At 42.7% G+C, this 20,970-nt stretch overlaps 1 protein-coding gene across 2 annotated transcripts in view; it reads right to left on the bottom strand.

The window, feature by feature from the left end:
- Nucleotides 1-19,213, bottom strand: part of LOC139367146 (ubiquitin carboxyl-terminal hydrolase 45-like) — a 41,300-nt gene extending 22,087 nt beyond the window's left edge. The window contains exons 1-5 of one of the 2 annotated variants that reach the window (XM_071105252.1): nucleotides 18,924-19,213; nucleotides 17,748-17,856; nucleotides 17,309-17,478; nucleotides 17,003-17,103; nucleotides 16,601-16,701 (exon numbers count right to left, since the gene is read on the bottom strand). In XM_071105252.1, the coding sequence (XP_070961353.1) occupies nucleotides 16,601-16,701; nucleotides 17,003-17,103; nucleotides 17,309-17,478; nucleotides 17,748-17,850 (475 nt within the window). In that variant the 5' untranslated portion in view covers nucleotides 17,851-17,856; nucleotides 18,924-19,213. The remainder of the gene's footprint in view (nucleotides 1-16,600; nucleotides 16,702-17,002; nucleotides 17,104-17,308; nucleotides 17,479-17,747; nucleotides 17,857-18,923) is intronic. The other variant, XM_071105241.1, reaches the window with a different exon arrangement.
- Between the last annotated feature and the right edge of the window lie 1,757 nt (nucleotides 19,214-20,970).

Below are 20,970 nucleotides of genomic sequence, written 5' to 3'. Positions count from 1 at the left end.
AAGGGGTGCAACGAGCACAAGCATATGGAAAAGCAGATTTTTCCTCCCCCTGCAGCAGTCGGGGAAGGCAAAATGTCAGCATGCGCTGTGTCCACGCTTGACTGTGCCCACGCTTGACTGTGCCGTGCTCGGGAACCACCACCTGGCCCTCCTTGCTCAGCCACCGAATATGGGCAGCAGTGACACTGTGGAGCTTGTCCCCAGGGCAGACTAAACGATCACGATCCCTGTCTGCCCCCCTCCTGCTGACGTCCTCCTCAACTCCCAGCTATTTTTCACACAAGTGAGAGAAAAAAAAATTGCTATTGTTTGCTTTCTTTATGAAAAAATATATTTTTTAAACATCTCCAAAAACCTTAAAGGAATTGGACCAGAAAGCAGGCAAGCCTGAATGTTGCATTCATATTAAGGTTTCATTTATATCGGAATTTGTGGACACAAGCTACTATCGCAATAATTCAATAGCGCAAATCTAAGTCCATAATTTAATGCACGGAATACATGAAACAACAGTTGGACACACCGTGCGCTGTGCTGTCACTAGATGCCAAAAGGGCTTTTGACAGGCTCAAATGGCAGTATTGTTGGCGGATTTAAGGAAATTTGGTTTGGGAAAGCATTTTATGGATATGGTCCGTGGATCGTACGCGATTTTTGGATCGTACAATATTTTTGGTGATTGGAAAATATATTTCACAGTGGTTTAGATGGTACAATAATCCTCTACACTATACTTGCTTGTTTTGTCACATAAACTGAAATTAGGCAAACTATTAGAATTTTAGCAACCAAGAAATGGCGGAGCAATTTCTGCATAGTGCATCTTTAATACACAAAACATCTCTGCATGGTTTGGTGAAGTTTAATTATGAGAAAATTTACAAAAGAGGTTGAACAAGATCTAAACATTTGGGAGAAGTTGCCTGCTTCCTTACAAACAAGGGTTTTCTTCCATAAAGATGAGTATTCATTTCCTAAACAATGATGATCCCTCTCTTTCCACCACTAGGTTATTGGGTAAGGATTGATAAACCTGTACGTAAATACCTTTGTCATTCCAAACATCCAAATATCCTGTTTGAGGTACTACAACGACCGAAGGGAAATGGGGGACTTGCATAACCAACCGTTTTTCCAGTTACGCCGACTTAGATCATGGTTCGATCAGTCTACATCAGTCTCTTGGAGAACTATTGAGGAGGTACTCGTTTTTCCTATTAGATTACAATATGTTATTTTATGTGTTATTTTCTGGTATAACTATCAAGAAATGCATGTTATATTATGGTCTCATTATCTTCAATACAAAATATAATTTTAGGAGGGTTGAGAAGTGAATAGGTGGTAACTGGAAGAGGCATATCCATACTCCTCTGTGGCATAACCAGGCTGTTACTTCCGGTACTGAAGCATTTGAGTCAAGTCTGGTCTGCAAAAGGGGTCGATAATCTAGGGGAAATACATGTATTGAAACTCAAATCAAATCTTATTAGTCACAAGCGCCGAATACAACAGAAGACCTTACAGTACAATGCTTACTTACGAGCCCCTAACAACAATGCAGTTTTAAAAAATACAGATAAGAATAAGAAATAAAAGTAACAAGTAATTAAAGAGCAGCAGTAAAATAACAATAGCGAGACTATACACAGGGTGGTACCGGTACAGGATCAATGTACGGGGGCACCGGTTAGTTGAGGTAATATGTACATGTAGGTAGAGTTATTAAAGTGACTATGCATAGATGACAACAGAGTGGCAGTGGTGTGGAGAGGGGAGAGGGGCAATGCAAATAGTCTGGGTAGCCATTTGATTAGGTGTTCAGGAGTCTTATGGCTTTGGGTTAGAAGCCTCTTGGTCCTAGACTTGGTGCTCCGGTACTGCTTGCCATGCAGTAGCAGAGAGAACAGTCTATGACTAGGGTGGTCTTTCTAGTCTTTCACAATTTTTAGGGCCTTCCTCTGACACCGGTATAAAGGTCCTGGATGGCAGGAAGCTTGGCCCCAGTGATGTATTGGGCAGTTCGTACTACCCTCTGTAGTGCCTTATGGTCAGATGCCGAGCAGTTGCCATACTAGGCGGTGATGCAATTGGTCAAGATGCTCTCGATGGTGCAGCTGTAGAACCTTTTGAGGATCTGAGGACCCATGCCAAATATTTTCAATCTCCTGAGGGGGAATAGGTTTTGTCGTGCCCTCTTCACGACTGTCTTGGTGTGCTTGGACCATGTTAGTTTGTTGGTGATGTGGACACCAAGGAACTTGAAGCTCCCACCTGCTCCACTACAGCCCCGTCGATGAGAATGGGGGCGTGCTTGATCCATTTTTTGCTGTAGTCCACAATCATCTCCTTTATCTTGATCACGTTGAGGGAGAGGTTGTTGTCCTTTCCTTGCACCACATGGCCAGGTCTCTGACCTCCTGCCTATATGCGGTCTCGTCATTGTCGGTGATCAGTTCTACCCCTGTTGTGTCATTGCCAAACTTATTGATGGTGTTGGAGTTATGCCTGGCCGTGCAGTCATGAGTGAACAGGGAGCACAGGAGGGGCCCCTGTGTTGAGAATCAGCGTTGCAGATGTGTTGTTACCTACCCTTGCCACCTGGGGGCAGCCCATCAGGAAGTCCAGGATCCAGTTGCAGAGGGAGCTGTTCAGTCCCAGGGTCCTTAGCTTATTGATGAGCTTTGATGGCACTATGGTGTTGAACGCTGAACTGTAGTCTATGAATAGCATTTTTACATAGGTGTTCCTTTTGTCCAGGTGGGAAAGGGAAGTATGGAGTGCAATAGAGACTGCATCATCTGTTGATCTGTTGGGGTGGTATGCAAATTGGAGTGTGTCTACGGATTCTTGGATAATGTTGTTGATGTGAGCCATTATCAGACTTTCAAAGCACTTCATGGCTACAGACGTGAGTGCTAAGGGTCAGTAGTCAATTAGGCAGGTTACTTTAGTGTTCATGGGCACAGGCACTATGGTGGTCTGCTTAAAACATGTTGGTATTACAGACTCAGACAGGGAGACGTTGAAAATATCAGTTTAGACACTTGCCAGTTGGTCACAGTACACGTCCTGGTAATCCGTCTGGACCTGCGACCTTGTGAATGTTGACCTGTTTAAAGGTCTTACTCACATCAGCTGCGGAGAGCGTGATCACACAGTCTTCCGGAACAGCTGTTCTCATGCATGTTTCAGTGTCATTTGCCTCGAAGCGAGCATAGAAGTAGTTTAGTTCGTCTGGTAGGCTCGTGTCACTGGGCAGCTCTTGGCTGTGCTTCCCCTTCTAGTCTGTAATGGTTTGCAAGCACTGCCACATCCGACGAGCGTCAGAGCCGGTGTAGTACGATTCGATCTTAGTCCTGTATTGACACTTTCCCTGTTTGATGGTTCATCGGAGGGCATAGCGGGATTTCTTATAAGCCTCCGGGTTAGAGTCCCGCTCCTTGAAAGCGGCAGCTCTAGCCTTTAGCTCAGTGCGGATGTTGCTTGTAATCCATGGCTTATGTACGTACGGTCACTGTGGGGACGACGTCGTCGATCCACTTATTGATGACGCCAATGACTGATGTGGTGTACTCCTCAATGCCATCGGAGGAATCCCGGAACATATTCCAGTCCGTTCTAACAAAACAGTCCTGTAGCTTAGCATCTGCTCCATGGGGTATGCGTTTGGGAAGGCTTCCTGTGATTGGACGGGAATGTAAAAATTCACTCTGATGTGTCAGTTAATTGCTCTCATCTTCAATTACTAAAGCAGAAAGATCTTTCAATTGTTAAAGCGTGGGTTTTAGGATATGACTACTGATGAGGCTGTTGATTGGGAGAATGTCTAGGAGAATATATTTCACTCAAAGAACCCAAACGATCAGTTAATACATTTGAAGCTCATTGGTCATACTTCACAACACTTGTAAGATTTCATGCAAAACAGACTCCAAAACAGACTATAAACATATGACATGGGATTGTCCTGATTAATTCTGGAGGACGGTATTCCCTCTGACACGATTGATAAAACTGTACCCCTTGAACAAATTCCTCTGTTAATGACGGATCAGGTATGCAGCTGAATAACAAACAGTGCAAGATTTGGCTGACTGCTGCCAAAAAAAAAACGTGTTCAGCACTGGTTGCCACCACATGACCTTCATATAAGGAAATGGTTGGCTTGTTTTCAGGACGTGGTTACGTTGGAGTCACATTTTTTATAGTATGCGTTGCTAGGGATTAGGGTGGCGGGGTTAAAAATGAGGAAAATGCTATTTTTTTTGTTGTTGTAATGCCTGTGTAATCTAAAAAAAACAATTGTTCACAAAATAAATTGCAAATCTTGTCAAGACGATAGAGATTATTCATATGATCAAATATACCGCCATTACACCACAAACTATTTTGAACTATAAATAGAATTTACAAGACTCACTGGATTGACGCGCTGTATGAAACATATTCGGGATGTTGACATATAAAATAATCACTACAGTAGCTATTAGTCTAGAGCAGAGTATTGTAACTATGGTTGAAAACTTGAATACACCAGCCACAGCATAGGGCTAGGCTAAAGAAAAATGTATATCCAAAACCTAACTTATCAACAGACAAGCTAAATGACCTCTCATTTGACATACTCCCTCAAAAGCCTATGAAGCAGTGTCTTCACATTAAAACATTGAATCAGAGAGACTTGTTTGATTCCTTTCACCATTTAGAATGGGACCGTAGTGGAGAGCCAAGGACAGCTCTCGTCACTCAGCAGTAAACAGGCAGTCAAGGGGAAGGCTGAGCAACACCAAATGTCTTATTAATTTGTACATTTGTTGTGACTGCAGGGCATGAAAAGCCTGCTTTCTTGCCATCTGAGGCCAAAAGAGCCCACTGCCATGTTAAACCTACACATGCAAAACACACACGCAAATACACACACACACACCTTCCAAGCTGTTGCTGGCCACATTGCTTGCCTACATTAGTGGGCAGTGGTGGGAAAAACTACAGAAGCACCCTTGATTAGCTTCATAAAAAGGGACCACCAGGGTCAAATATTTTTTCTTATGGACATTGCCCACTGGACTGACTGTAGACCAACACTACATCACATGTAGAACAGGAACCCTGGATTTAAACAAGGTTCTTATGGGTTGACCAGGGACCCCAAAAACAGAAAATCTAGCCAACTTGTAACACTACAGGGTTCTCCAACATGTCACATGGTAAGAGTTGAGTTGTATCCTTTGAGAGATGCCATGTATATGGGCACAGAGAATAAATACATTGTTTTCTCAGGGTTGAAGGTCCTAGATGAAAAGGGCTGAACACATAAAACCAAAATGTCAAAAAGAGAAAGAGTGTCTAGCTCCATTATATAAATGGAATGCATTGCACGATATGGTATTTGTCTCTTCTGGGAGGGAAATATTTATATAGTACAAATTGTGTTTATTTGTCAAGAGAAAAAAAACATTAGCTTTCACCAGGTACAACATTCTGTTCCACTGTGGCAAGCAACTTTCTAAATACAAAAAATACATAACACCAGTAACTAGAAAGCTAAAGTTTTCGCTGAAACAATAGTAGAGTAACCAATATATTTTGTATGAATGGCAAGATTGAGGTGGGAGCAGCCATATTAAAGCCTGTACGCAGTCGTTTTCATTTTATTTTTAAATCATCACTGTGTTTTTCATTAAAATAACTCAAAATGTATATTTTTATCATTTATTTCCCTGAGCCACCTTTTGCCATTTAAATGCTCAGTGCACAGGCGCACAACCATATATGGACCTTGAAACTTGGCTTGAAAAGAAGATCCAAAAATTGGCAGCAGAGCAAGAACCTGGTCACCTGGACTAAAGTGACAAGGCTCAGTTCGCCGATCAAATAGGCCTTTCATCCTCTCCTGTGAAGATGATAGCATCTCTTTAGCCATTTCACCAGCGGTGTACAGGCGTCGCCGGAAATCACACACATAAGATAACAGGGACTGAGGTGGCTCGGGAGACTTCCAGTCATCCTGGAGAACAGATAAAAGTCCATGCAACCCCATGTCCAAACACAAGGTCACTTGGACTGAACCCCGTGCTCTCCTGTGAAACCTCCCTAGCGGCTAACAGTAACCAAGGCAACCCCTCCTCCCAATCCATCTCAGTACAATAAGCTCTCAACAAAGACTTAAGTGTTTGATGGAAACGTTCCAGCGCTCCTCGACTTTGCGCGTGATAGGCGCTAGACAAATTGTGTTTAATATGGAGCTGTTGGGAGAACCTGACCAAACAGATTAGAGGTAAAATTAGATCCTTGATCACTCTGAATGACCTTAGTTTCTCTCACTGTTTAGAATCCCTGAGTCAAAGCTTTTAGCACAGACTTAGTCGTGATAGGCCAGAGAAAATAGGCAGCAGGAAACCTAGTGGTCTGACACATCAGTGAACAGGTAAGTACTACCCTGTAAAGAACGAGGCAGAGGACCAACACAGTCAACAATCAGATACTCAAAAAGGTTGGCTGAGTTCAGGAATAGGACACAGTGGTACCGGCTTAATAGCTTGATTAGGTTTACCAGTTAATTGACAGGTGTGACAAGTTTGGATGAACTTAGCAACATCCCTCTTCAATCAAGGCCCCAAAAAATTATTAATATGCGATTGTAGGTTTTCCTCACACCCATATGTCCAGCAACGTCATTGTGGGATGTTGTCAAAACCAACTTAACTGGTACAACAACCTGACTAATCACCTCCCCCAGAAAACAACTACCATGAGACACCCACTTTCTCATCAGGACATCCTCTTGCAGAAAATAGCCATGGGCGACATCTCCCAACTGTTCCCTAAGCACAATTTGGTCACGCAACTCTTCTAATGTGGGGTCAGTCCGTTGCGCCTTGATTAGACCAGAGCGGGGTACAGATAACGGGATAACAGGGAAAGTAGTGACAGATTTCTTTGTGGTATTCTCGTTAGCCGGAGCAGCAACCAGGTCACCACGGCTCATAGAACGTGTCACTGCACACGCAGAGAACACCTCTGGGAAACTCTGCACACTCATCAGGAATCCCTACAAATGACGGCTTAGTGGAAACCACTAGAGATGGATAAACGACAGGCCATACACGCTCACCAGCCAAGTTATTCCCAAGGATAATGTTGATACCCTCAATAGGCAATGAAGGATGCACCCCCCACAACAACCTCACCTTTCACCACTCCACAATCCAACATCAGTTTAAGCAATGTGACTGACAGAGTGTTCAAACCTATTCCCCTGATTAGAACACTATTCCTCCAAGTCAGTCTCAGCAGAGAAGGGTAACACAGACTCCAACACAAACGATTTAGAGACACCTGTGTCTCTCAGGATCTTAACTGGCACTAGAGCCTTACTCCCTAACATAGACACAAAACCCTCCGTAATGAAAGGTAAATAGTCTGGGCCAATATGGACTTTCACATCACCTTGAGCACGAGACAATATGTCAGGAGTGAACTGATGTGGAACAGGCACAGCCAACGCCGTAGGCTTAGATTTAACGTAAGCACACATACTGAATTTACCCCCAGCCCTGCAAACAGGACATCCGTTTTTCCAATGACCTGAACCTTGACAGTAGTGACACTCTTGACCAAAGTCAAATTTACCACGGGAGTCAGGCTGAACCCTAGTTGAATGAAACTCTGCCCGTGAACCAAAGTATCTCTGTGAACGAGGCCCAAATCTCTCCAAACGCCCCCACTCACTCCAAATATGGGGCTCTGCAAAGACACTTTTGTGAGTCAAAACATACTCGTTCGCCAAAACCGCAGCGGTAGTCTTTTACTTTCCGTTCGTTAATGTACGTGGCTATATGATCAGGGATTGTGTCCTTAAATTGCTCTAGCATAATCAGATCACACAGCCCTTGGAAAGTCATAACTGCAGAGGTGGAACACCAGCGATTAAACTGTAACTCTCGCGCAAACTCAACATGAGTCTGTTTATTATCCCTTTTTAAAGTTCGAAATCGTTGGCGGTAAGCCTCAGGGACCAATTCATAAATCTGTAACACAGCCATTTTAACCTTATCATAACTGACACTGTCAGCGACACCAAGAGCTGAATATGCTTCCTGCGCTTCACCAGTCAACACACACTGCAACATTAAAGTGGGGTCAGAATCAGGCCAACTCCTCAAATAACAAAAATAATGTCTCAGGTTCCTTCTCATTAAATTTAGGCAACAACCGTAAGTTCCCAACGATATCAAATGTGTCCGGGGCACGACCAAAATAGGAACGACCCCTAGGTAAATCTGGGTCGCCTTCCCAGAGCAAACTCTCCCCTGAGAGCTTACCTTCCCTAACCAGCTCTAGCCACTCTTGTTGCAGCTTGATTTTAGCACGCTCCAAATCCTGTTTAAATTCCAATTCCTTTACATATTTTTCAAGGTCATACTCTAGTCTTCCTAGTAGAAGACTACTAGGACTAACAGATGGAGCGGCCATTGTAACGTTACGGGGAGACGGCAAGTCCTCAGCAGAGGCTGCCCCAGTGGTAACTTCAAGAATACCACTCTCCATCAAATTGGCCTTTAATATTAACCTAATAGAATATTTTAGACGTTTATCACTAATTTCAACCTTCTAGTGTTCAGCAATCTTCAACAGCTGTTCTTAAGTACATAATTCTAACAGTTCCTCTGATGGAAAGCCATAGTCAGATGTAAAAAAAAATATATATATATATATATATCTCTATCATCTCGCTCTTCCCCTCTGCTGAACACACCAGACCACAAGAGAAGTGACAATCACACTGGGCACCACAGAAGAGAGACCTTCCCCAAAACCTACAATAACTCAACCCTAGTCTTTGTGCAGATTTGCGGTGGGTAATTACGCACTGTAGCCCACTGGCAAGGAAATAAACCACCTAGCATTCTGGCAGATTCCCCCAAGCCACGGATGTGTCCCCGAGACAACTGCTCAGTCCACAGACACCACACAAAAATAAAACAAAATAACCATGCCCAACGTATTCCAAAATGAAACACGTCGCTAAGCCTAACAGGGGAAAAAGGCTACAGCTCCGGGTAGCGAGTATCACTACCCTATCCAAATCTCCCGCTGAGGTACACAGCCGATTGTACTCACCTCAGACCGATGTCCCAACAGTGAGTAGAGCAAGAGTTTCCAGGCTGGACAGGGGCCTGGAAACTAACCAATGTACTCACTCCAACGCAGCACAAACTATCCACCGCAGTGGCAAGCTAACCAAAAACAAACAACCAGTACTTGGCACCAAACTCAAAAACGAACAAAAGATGCAAACAAAGCACCTACAGAATGTAACATTAACTCCACATTTTCTCCCAAATACAACACACATACTAGTAAGCCAAACGACACTAGTATTAGTCCTTCATAATGCAACAAAATGCTATACGCCAAAAATGTCTAGGAACCAACCTTATTAACCTGGATGAGCCCCCACTTGTCACGAACCGGCTCAAAGTTCGTAACAAAAGGGAGACAACGTGGAGACAAGGAATAACAAAATATATTTATTAAATAAAGTAAATTAAATACTATTAACAATAGTGTGTGTAATCAGTAATGTAAGTGAGTGTTTTGCATGCATAAATGTGATAAAGTGCGTGTTGAAAGGTGCCAAAGCAAACAACCAAAAGGCCACAAAAAAATACCACAACAAAATCTATAAAGGTGTCTGCATGGAGAGAGTCTCCCCCAACGAATGGGGGAATTTTCCTGGGACACACCCGAGCCCAGGTGTGTCCCATTTCTCTGAGGTCCCTCCATGCTCCGCCCACCGACATCCTATTAAGGAAAACAAGAGCAAAGAGAAAGAATTCGGCAGACAGAGTGGGAGGGTCGTCACACTGATCGCGTCGGTATGTTCGATACAAATTTCAACATTTCTACATACACAGCCCTGATTGGCAGATAGGATCAACTAGACTCTAATCTAGAGTTTTTTAGAGACTCTACCCCGCTTACCCCTTCAAAGTAGGAGGATACATTATGCAAATAAATGATGACTGGTTATTTGTCAGAATAATCAGATCAGATTGTGATGTCATGCTGGGGCCAAAAACTCCATCCCACCTAAACATGCTGAAATTCAAATACAAAAAGCTCTTACACTAGTAAAATGGCATTATCATAGGTTATTTCAACCTCATAGTGGTGAAATATCATTAAGAAAACAGGAAAATCATGTTATTGACTGCACTGCCCCTTTAACAAAGTTGACATGGGTTCTCTTGTTTGGTATTGAAGAATCCCCATTTCTATGTCATCAGCTTTAGAAATCGAGCTGTGGTTCTTGTACTTCTAAAAATTCTATTGACCATAAAATACAGAAATATTGTGGTCATAGAGACGTTATGAGAGTGTACGCTGGTCTTAGAAATGTAATTAAAATGTATCAGCTCAAAAAGCACAAGCAATCTATTAAACGTATAGCCATCGGTTTTGGTATATGTAGGAGAGGCATGTGGAAGAAAAATATAATAGTATAATAGTAATAAGTAAAGATTCCATACAATTGTGTGTGTCCTTGCTGTTGCAAGTACACTAATAACAAAGAGAGGGGGAAACATTTCTCACTAGCAGAAAATAATGGGCAAAACGCAGCGAGCACCAAGCTCTGATGCCTATTCAAAGGAAACATTTTAATTTCCTCCACAAAGACACCCCAGCTGTGTTACAAGCCGAAGACTAGCTCCCTGAGGTCATGTCTCCTTTTAGTGGGACTCTGGTACTTGAGCTGAAGGCCTTGTTGGTGAGAGAGTACAGTTAATAGATTTTCTTTCTTCCCTGAGCTGTTGTTGTACAAAACTATTATGGATTTAGAAAAATTCTTGCTGGGGCTCTTTTGTGCCTGGGGTCTATGGTAAAAGGAGAATACAAAAACAGACTCTGCCTAAAACCTGGCCTTCAAGCAGAAATGCAATTTCACCAGCTCCCCATCTGACAGCAGCAGTCCATTTTCACCGCAACAATGGCCGCCTGTTTTCTCTCCCAGCCGGTGTGGAACAATCAGGTGGGAAGAAAGGTAACAGGTAATGTAGAGGTAAAGGGGAAGGGATGTTGGCGCCCGCAGTGTTCACCCACTGTGACCCCTCAACACTGGACCCCTGCCACCCCCACAGACTCAAAGGTCCTGATCAAAAAACAAAGGATCAGGGACATTGACATGTGACTGATGCATCGCGCAGGGTTTGTCTATTCCACTGAGTGAGTAGATGGGTAACAGGAAATTATCTAGAGAGAACACCATGTTTCTTGAAAAGGAATGCCCAGCTCTGCCATCACAACCAGAGTGAAAGTAATTTATGAGGGAACAATATGGAATTTCAGTTCTGTGTAGTCCTGTACGCTTTGTTAAGGCAAGTGAGAGGAGGACTGGAGAATCTAATTGGATACTGGTATGTTCAAACCGCAGTGCCCTTGAAGCTGGGGAAATAATACTGGAGGTACAGCACCATTCTGTGATTTCAAAGACACAGGAAGAGACTTGTAAAGCCCAACACATACTCAGATACCAAAAAAATACATAATGTACCTATTCACACATTCTATACAATTCTAAACAAATCAAAATTGATTTGTCACATACACGTGTTTAGCAGATATTATTGTGGGTATAGCGAAATGCTTGTCAATTGAAGGAATTTGTGTGTGTGTGTGTGTGTGTGTGTGCACAGTCATTGAGTGTATTCATCCCTGGGAATGCGCTGCAGCTGTTAATCTCCAGCACTTTGGAGTCGTCGTTGTTGGACCCTGGCTCCCACAAGCATGCCCCACAGGCCCTTCCCAGAGGTGCTGAGACATGCAGCGTTGGACAGGGGGCACAGTGAGGTGGGAGGGACTGTGGGAGAGGGGGGGGGGGGGGGGGGGGGGGGGGGGGCTCAGTGGCCGGACCCCACCCAGCTGCTCTTGTTCTTCAGGGAACCCAGCCGGGGAGCGTCGCTCAAGCGAATAATGTCACTAATGAGTGTGGCCATGCGGCACAGGCGGGGAACTGGAGCGTCACTCCCGCAACACTACAGCCTGCCTGACTGACTGTGGTGGACCAGCCTAAGCTTGGACATGAACATGGGGCAGGCGGGAGGAGGAGCAGCAGAGCTAGGAGGCTCAGGACAGGCAGGAAACATCCATAGGGCAGCTCAGTAAGGGCAGTTGGTAGTGTTTAGGCCAGGGAACTTTAATAAACAGGGCATCACAAGGAAGGTGAATCTACCATATGGGAGATGGGGGCGGGGGTCTAGGAGAATGTGGTGGCCTGGGTGAGGATGGCTCAGCTGGCTGGGATAAGGTGGAATTGGCTTGGTCTGTACAGTTTGGGATACGCATGGCTAGGCTACAAAACCACTTTTGTGAAGAGGTAGAATCATGAAACAGTCATGGTGAGTGCAGAAAAGACAGAATACAGACATTTCCAAGGAAATGAATCCTGTACAAGCCCCTTCAGAAAAGAATTTACCAAATTGCGTATTACATATCATTTCAATAGGAGAAAAAGCTGTACAATGAATCAACTTCACAAGTTTTCAATTGTTGCCACCTGTGTGGCCTCCAAACAGCAGCTTTTCATTTCAGTGATGTCAGCAGTTATGCCATACTGTGGCCCTGACCAACATGAATGGGGAGGTCATCACAGCTTTCATCAACTTAAAAACACACCTCAGTGCATATTTTAATGCAGAAATATGCTGTAACAAAGCTTTGAACATTCTTGAACCTGATGCAACCACGGCAAATTATTAGTTGACATATTTGCACAGTAATACCTCTGTTATTACATGCAACATTCTCAGAGGATTATTGACCTACACGGAACATGATGGTTAACAATAGGGATGTAATGACTCACCAATAAACATTTGAACCGGGGACTGATGCGTAAGATATGAATGCATCTGTTGCAGTACAAACCGATCCAAATTACGCATGCATCGGTCAGAAAACGCATTCAAATGTTAAGAATCGCCTTCACTAATGATGTGTTTTACTCATATTGTTTTATAACAAAAATTTAAAAAACAATTTTTAAAAATCTGTTGCGTCCTCTCATACAACATACAACTGTCAGATAACAACTGTGTACACAGTGCTGTTTTAGTTGAGTGACAACCAATGTAAATTGTTAGAGGTCATTGTTACCAAATGCGCTGTAGACAATTGTACTGCATGTTTTACTGGAGTTGTGTAGCCTACGGGAGTGGAAGCAGCAACTCCGATCCAACTGCCAATTGGGGTTTTCAATCATTCAGATTTGATTTAGATTGTTCAGGTTCATCATAAGAAATAGTTCTGCTTTAAAGTGTCAGTGTATATGGTCATTTTTACATGAACAGCGTAACTTCATAAAGGACAGCAATCATTTGGCATTCATTGGTCAGAGCTTAAATTCCGAACGGTCTAAACCAGGGTTCCCCAACTGGCCCCCAAATTAATTATGAATATTTTTTTCATAAAAAAAAAAATAATAATAATAATATATATAATATATATATATATTTTTTTTTAAATCTCGCACCCGAGATGCAAAACCTCCCAAATGCAATGTCCCAAGAAGGAAGTTACCCAACCTAAATAATGAAAAAGTTACATTTGAACCTAATTCATGAGGACATTTTGTTGTGCTGCTGAAACGTAAAACTGCAACCGCAGTGCAATCAATAGAAGGTGAACAGCGCCTGGTGCTGAAAATATTGCTAACTTGCATAACAAGTGTTGCACAGCAACATACAGAGAAAAACTACACCAGTCGAGTAATTCATTTAAATAATAATCTTCATTTTAATTTGACTTCACAAACAACAAGGGGGCTTAATTGGAGTCTATTTCTTCCGAGCCTATGCCTATGTAAAATAACAAATGGCTGAGGTAGGCTTAGACTATGACGCTTAACAGCATCTTTCACAACAACAACAAAAAATATGGCCTAACAGGACAAAAATGTAGCATAAATAAAAACAATAATTTAAAGAAAAAAAGGCAACGTCTGAATGTCTGTATCGGGATAGCCTGTTCCCGTAACGACAGAACAAACAGAAAATACTGTCAGCTTGAGACCTAAATATCCCTGGATAAGCACTCACGATAATGTTAGTATTTACTAAATACAGTCATATAGGTCACTAAGCTACTTACTCAATCGGAAAAGTATTTTCCCTCGGTCACGATCTTGTGGATGTCGGGTGAGATGGATGTGATTTTGACCTCGATTGACTTATGTGAAAGCCGGTGCCCTGTCGTGAGTCTATATTGCGTACATAGAGGAAAATGAGTACTATTATAGGTCGATCCAAACATTGTTAGCACATAAAATGCAAGTTTCTTCATTGTGCTGTATTTCTCTGAGCATCCCACCCAAAACACACATGGACTCAGCACTACTGAGTGCATCCCTGATTTGGCTCGATGTCTGGAATTCAATCAGCTCAGTTTGAATTGAGGCCTCATCCAGCGAGAGTATCGTTTTCTTAGCAAGGGAGGAGAAGTCTCCACCTGGGCGGACTGTGAAAGGATCACATACTAACGCAATGATATCTTTGGGCTTGCTGTAGACTTCAAATCTGGTGGAGAAGTTGTCCCTCAGGTGCTTGATGAAATCTTCCACCACCTCTGTGACAATACTGCGGCGTGCAGTCGTTTCTTCAGTGTGCTGAAGTGCAGTAGCCTTCCAGATGACAAGTCCAAATCGAACAACTCAAACTTCGAAGTAAAGGCCTCAAGTTTTTCCACAACAGTTTTCCCTCTTCCTTGTAACCACAGATTTAACCGGTTTAAGTGACAGAATACGTCAGCCCAAAAAGCAGTGTGCGTAACTTGCAGTTAAGGCTTCAATGTTTGTGTCTGGCCTCTGTCTGGGGCGGGAAGGCCACTTTGAAAGTTCTATGCTGAGATTCATAATGATGTCGGAGATCGAATTCTTTGCAAACAGCGACATTTTCATTCCAACTAAGACACACTGGCTTGGCATTGGGAAAATATGGTAAGATGAACGCATCTCTCTGTTCATTCTTCCCTGAAACTTCCATTTTCATTATCCACTTTTCTTTTGATACTTTTTGAGAGCGACATTTTCTCTTGCTATCAAGCTAATTGTTCTGAACAAATGTTGACATTAGGAAAAGTAGTGTAGCCTACAGTAGGCTACGTAGACCAATTTTCCCCCACCAATCAACACACAGAGAAAGACAAAAATAATAATTGAATAGCGGCATGGGTATTTTATGAGCGTGATCAGATCAAAATTATTATGTTATTGTCACTGAATTTATTATGTACTAATCAGATGTGTTAAAAATGTTGTTCAATTTGTAGTGTAGACCAACTAATTGTGCTAATATACTTATATACTAATTATGTTCTGGCCCGCAGACTATTAGCTCAGGAAAGAAATTGGCCCGAGATATAACCTAGTTGACGAACCTTGTCTAAACCATTCGCTCTCGAGACAGAGTAAAATCCAAAGCTGCATAATATTAATTGGCTAAATGCCATGCTAATTTCTAAATATAAATATTGACAAAGTACTAGCTCAAAACATTTGGAATCTGTAAAAATGACAAGTTTATTAGTTGGTGATGGTGATTTCAGATAAAAAGTTGGGGGACAAAAAGTATACATTTCCACCACCCCTAATCTGATAGTGGGGTGGTAGATGCTCAGTCTGGGCTCAGCTGCCTATACACACCATGGACATTCACACACACACCATGGACACACACACACAGAGAGAGAGAGAGAGAGAGAGAGGGGGTCACTCAGCTTAGAGAAGTAACCTCAGACAGATCCAGTTATGGGGCTCCCTTCAGCAGCAGAAATTAATTCTAATAGAAATGCAATTACATTTTAGTGCATCGAATCGCTTCACATTAATTTGCACCCCTAATCAAACCGAATCGTTTCTAACTAAAACGCATCGTTCCTGTATCATATCAGAGCCCATGCAGTTAGATGTGTATCAAATCATTCATGAAAGAAGTGATGCACTTCCTTAGTTAACAATGTTATTGGCCACAGCTGCAAAGAAAAAGGTGTCTAGATTTTGGAATCCAAAAGGCCTTGGCCACCAGGGGGAGTTGGTGTGTTGCAATCAACTCCACATCTTCAGGTGAACATCAATGGAGTTACAGGCACCAATGTAAGTTTGTAGAGGAGAAGAGTCTCCACAGAGGGTTTCTGCATTCAGTAATAACCTGTATCTCTATGTATTAGCACATATTGTGAAAACCAATAGTAATTGCACTCAAAATACATGGAAGTGAAAGGAAGCTGAAGTGGCTTCTTGGAAATCTAGGCTCTAGCCTAGAATGATAAAATGCTTTTTTTTGATAGCGGTTCTCATTTATTAAATTCTTCATTCAGTCCAGCGCTTTTGTCAAAGCCAAGAAACATCAATATTTCAATTTAAAAAGAAGTGGGAGTTGTAGCAGCACCTTGTGCGGTATAGCACTGTTTACCCACCCCTTTTCATTTCAGGTGGTAGCCTGCTGTTCTCTTAGTCTACACATAAATATACCTAAAATTGATCACCTTTCATTGAGTGGCTGGCAACCCGTGGCCTTGTCAGGTGTGTTGAATGTGTTACCTGAGGCTGCCTTGACAGAGTGCTTTTGTAGGAAGTCCAGGGTCTGGGCCAAAGCCTTCTTATTGCAGTGAGTGGAGAGCTCTTCATTACATTCAAAACACCTGTGAAGGAATTGGAGAGATAGAGAGAGCAGCAAACAAAGCCATCAGCTTACTGATCCTGAATTGTCATTCCTTTGAGGTGGTGTGAATAACTACTGCTCACAACATTTACTGGAAATATTCTGAGGCATAACGTTAATATTCAAATAACTTTTCAGTTCAAGATCCTCTGCCTACAATGAACACAAAGGGACAGGAATAGTGCTATATCAGCCTATTTGGAACGGCAGAATGGCTGTAAAAAAAAATGTGTTGTCCTGTTATAATCTGTATGTTCCATGTATTGCTGTAGGGTCCTCACCAGGCCTTCCAGGTGCCGAGGCTGATGGTGATACAATGGGACTCAGGGTGGAGGGTTTGGTGGTGCTTGGTGGAGTGCTGGCTCTCTGACTGGCTACAGCCCTGTGAAAGGGGTAAAGATCACTGGATCACCATTTCTTAGATAGGCTACCACCATCCATACACTTTGCCGGTCAGATTGTTACAAATGAAACAAACAGGGTTTAATTTCTGGATCACATGTCAAGTGCAGCAATTCATACATCAAAATACTGACAAAACCTTCATCCTCCCACCTTAGATAAAAGCGTTCAAAGTCCAAGCTCACCTGGAAGCCGCACTTGAGGCATACGAGGATGTCGTGGCCACTGGCTGGCTCTCCATCTATCATAGTCCTTTCCCTCAGGCAATCTGAACACATCGACCACATGCTCGAGGTCACTGCCTTCTTGACTGAGTTCAGGTCTACCGCCTTGCTGACATGCTGGCAGGTCAGCCCTGAGGAGCACAAAGTCACATTGATTTTGCTCGCTAACCCAGCATCTACAAATCCCTTAATGACCATGATTTACAATAGATGTCAAATAAAGGCATAATCTGAACTACACGAATCCCCTGCCATAGAATGAATCAGACATGATTGGACTAGCCATTACTAGAGCAGAACATGCGGAAGACTTAATGGGTCAATTAAACTTTAGGCAGCCTATATAGAAACATATGTTTTTTTCATCACAACAGCCAGCATGAGCTTCCCATGATCTTACCGCTAACTTCGTCCGACGACTCCTCATCTCGAGGCTTCCTCGGCTTGTTAGTCCGCTTAGTCATGTCGGCAGCTTTCAAGGAGAAGGGATCCTTTAGCCGCATCTGTAGCTGTAGATTGGAGAAACATAGGAATATCAATACTACTCTGGGTTTTAAGCAGTGCCCAAAACTGACCCGGCCAAGAGAAAACATTGAAGGCAAATCTAAGAGCTTTGCTGCATGATTTAGTATAGGGCTGGGCAACTCTAACCAATTCAGTGACCTTGTGGTTTGAGTGTCCGCCTGAGATTGGAAGGTTGGGATTTCGATCCCTGACCGAGTCATACCAAAGCCAGTAAAAATGGGACCCAGTGTGTCTCTGCTTGGCACCCCACATTAAGTAGATAGATTGGGGGTAAGGACCTGCGATAGACTAGCGTCATGTCCAGGGGATATACGTGTTCAACAACCTGCCTCAAGCTACAGAAACAGGATATCTATATTTTAACTTGTGCAAGGTTACTTACTTACTGGGCATCTCTGGCATTGATGGGCTGCTGTATGTGCAGGCTTTTGTTTCAGCCCAGCCCCAACACACCACCAGATTCAAAGAATCACATAGTCATGGTCTTGAATTGCCACCAAAATTAGAATTAGTTGAATCTAGTGTGGGTAAAAGCTGTAAAGTGGCCAGACTGATGATGCCTGGTCTGAACTAACGTTAGGAGGGCACAGTCACACACAATAATCTAAACGACAATAGCTGAAATCTGCTTTGTTCTGTAAAGATGTCGACAATGGTTCATTCAACTAATTTATAAAGTCATCAATTTCAACATGATGTAAAAGCATTATGACACAGCTCTATTTTGTAGAAGGCCATAGCTACAAAAACAGAAAACAACACGTTTAATTAGGTTTCCAAATCTATTTTAACTGGGTTACACTTAATATAACAATATAAAACCAAGTCAAGCCACGGTGACGTTTAGCTAACGCAGTGCATGACAAGTTAACTAACGTGACAGCTACTAGTACTGTCAAATTGGTCGCCATATAGACTGTAACGTTAGCTGGCCAAGTTAACTTGGGAGTTCGCGGTTTTTAAAGCTTTTTACTACTAGCTACTTAGCTGGCATGCCACAATGCATATGAAGATTTAAAAAATATGATGTTGCTAACATGAAACAACTCACCTCTTTGATTTTGCCCTTAAACTGGCCAATGAGCTAGCAGGTTAGCTAGCTAGCTAATATGTCAACACACTGTAGCGTCGTAGCTTATTTCAAACGATTAATAACTTTATTGTAGGTCATACACGACAAGAAACTCGAATGGAGTCCATATAATACTTGTAGCTAGTGTCCAAAACGCAAAATACAGTTTCAGTTATAATCTTGACTTTCTAAAACTGTCGGGAACATCAAAATCTAGCATCTGAACCCACAAAAAGTCACATGGTCAAATTGCTGAAGTCAACATGTGACGCAATACGGTGGCTCGTTCAGGTTAAACACAGCTAGCAGGAAAGGCGAAGTTGTGATGGAAGGAAAGTAAAATATAGAGCTATATTCTTAAGAAAATATGTATGATCAGCGTATGCTTGTGTAAACATACTACATATTTGATTTGAGAAGTGCGCTTTTCTGTCTTTTGCACACGTGCACACGTGTTAGTCAGAAGGACGGTACTTGATTGTTTTGCAGTTGAACACTTTCTGGGAGTGAACGATTTTGCATCTGAAGAGCTACGTTTAGCTAAACCTAACCCTAACCATTTTCCTAACGTATACTCATTATCCTAACCTGCCACGTTAATTATCATAACCAGCTACGTTCATTCTCATAACCTGCTACATTAGTTATCTTAACCTGCTATGTAAACATTTTTATTTAACCAGGTAGAGGTTGAGAACAAGTTCTCATTTACAACGGCGACCTGGCCAAGATAAAGCAAAGCAGTGCGACACAAACACGTGGAATAAAAAAACAGTCAATAACACAATAGAAAAGTATATATACAGTGTGTGCAAATGAAGTAAGATTGGGGAGGTAAGGCAATAAATAGGCCACACATAGGCAAATTACAATTTGACACTGGAGTCATAGATGCGCAGAAGATTAATGTGCAAGTAGAGATACTGGGGTGCAAAGGGGAAGAAAAAAAACAATATGGGGATGAGTTAGTTGGGTGACTTCCCTGAAGTCAAGGATTGGTAGGATAGTCAGTTTTATTGAGGGTATGTTTGGCAGCATGAGTGAAGGATGCTTTGTTGCTAAATAGGAAGCTAAATGTGAGTCTGGAAGGAGAGTTTACAGTCTATCCAGACACTTAGGTATTGGTAGTTGTCCACATATTCTAAATCAGAACCGCCCATAGTAGTGATGCTAGACGGGCAGGCAGGTACAGGCAGCGATCGGTTGAAGAGCATGCATTTAGTTTTACTTGCATTTAAGAGCAGTTGGAGGCCACGGAAGGAGAGTTGTATGGCATTGAAGCTCGTCTGGAGGTTTGTTAACACAGTGTCCAAAGAAGGGCCAGAAGAATACAGAATGGTGTTGTCTGCTTAGAGGTGGATAAGAGAATCGCCAGCAGCAAGAGTTATTCCAAAATGATTTACAGTTTAAAATGTTCAACAAGTAAAAATTCAGTCCAACATTAATTCAAAATTCAAAATAATCAACAATTCAAACTATAAGTAATCAATTAAAATTAATCCAACCAAATGGTCATCCAAACAAACAAAAGTAAAGAAGGAATCATTAAATAAAAAAAGGTCAGTCAGTCCACAATGTGTCTTTGGGGAGGGGAAGGGTTGAGCTGGCAATTGCTGGATGAAGGTGACAGTTCTGGTTGGTCAGTGCTGTGTCCAGGGTTGGTGCTGGGTTGGTGTTGGGGCCAGGTTAGAAATTGTGGTTGTAACAGGGCTGGAAAACCAGGGGTTGGTGCTTGGACTGTGGGCCTCTGAGAAAACAGGAACCTGGGGCTGGGTCGGGATCTGTAGAGGGGAGGAAAGACAACCTGAAGAGCAAGCAGACACAAGGGAGCCCTAGACCTGGAGGTCAATTGTGGCACTCCCCTGTGGTCCACTTGCTCTGGGTGAAGGTCGGGTGTTTGTTCCCTCCTCCGCACCTCGTGGTCTGGTGCTGGGACCGGCCAATAGATCTGGATTGGTGTTGGGACTGGTTCTGGATCTGCAGAAGGGAGGAAGAACAACTTAAGAAGAAAGCAAGCACACAAGGA

This window comes from Oncorhynchus clarkii, chromosome 2 (genome assembly GCF_045791955.1).
Source record: "Oncorhynchus clarkii lewisi isolate Uvic-CL-2024 chromosome 2, UVic_Ocla_1.0, whole genome shotgun sequence".
NCBI classification, from domain to species: domain Eukaryota; kingdom Metazoa; phylum Chordata; class Actinopteri; order Salmoniformes; family Salmonidae; genus Oncorhynchus; species Oncorhynchus clarkii.
Note: the sequence above shows the minus strand (reverse complement) of the source record. Positions and strands in the feature narration are given on the sequence as shown.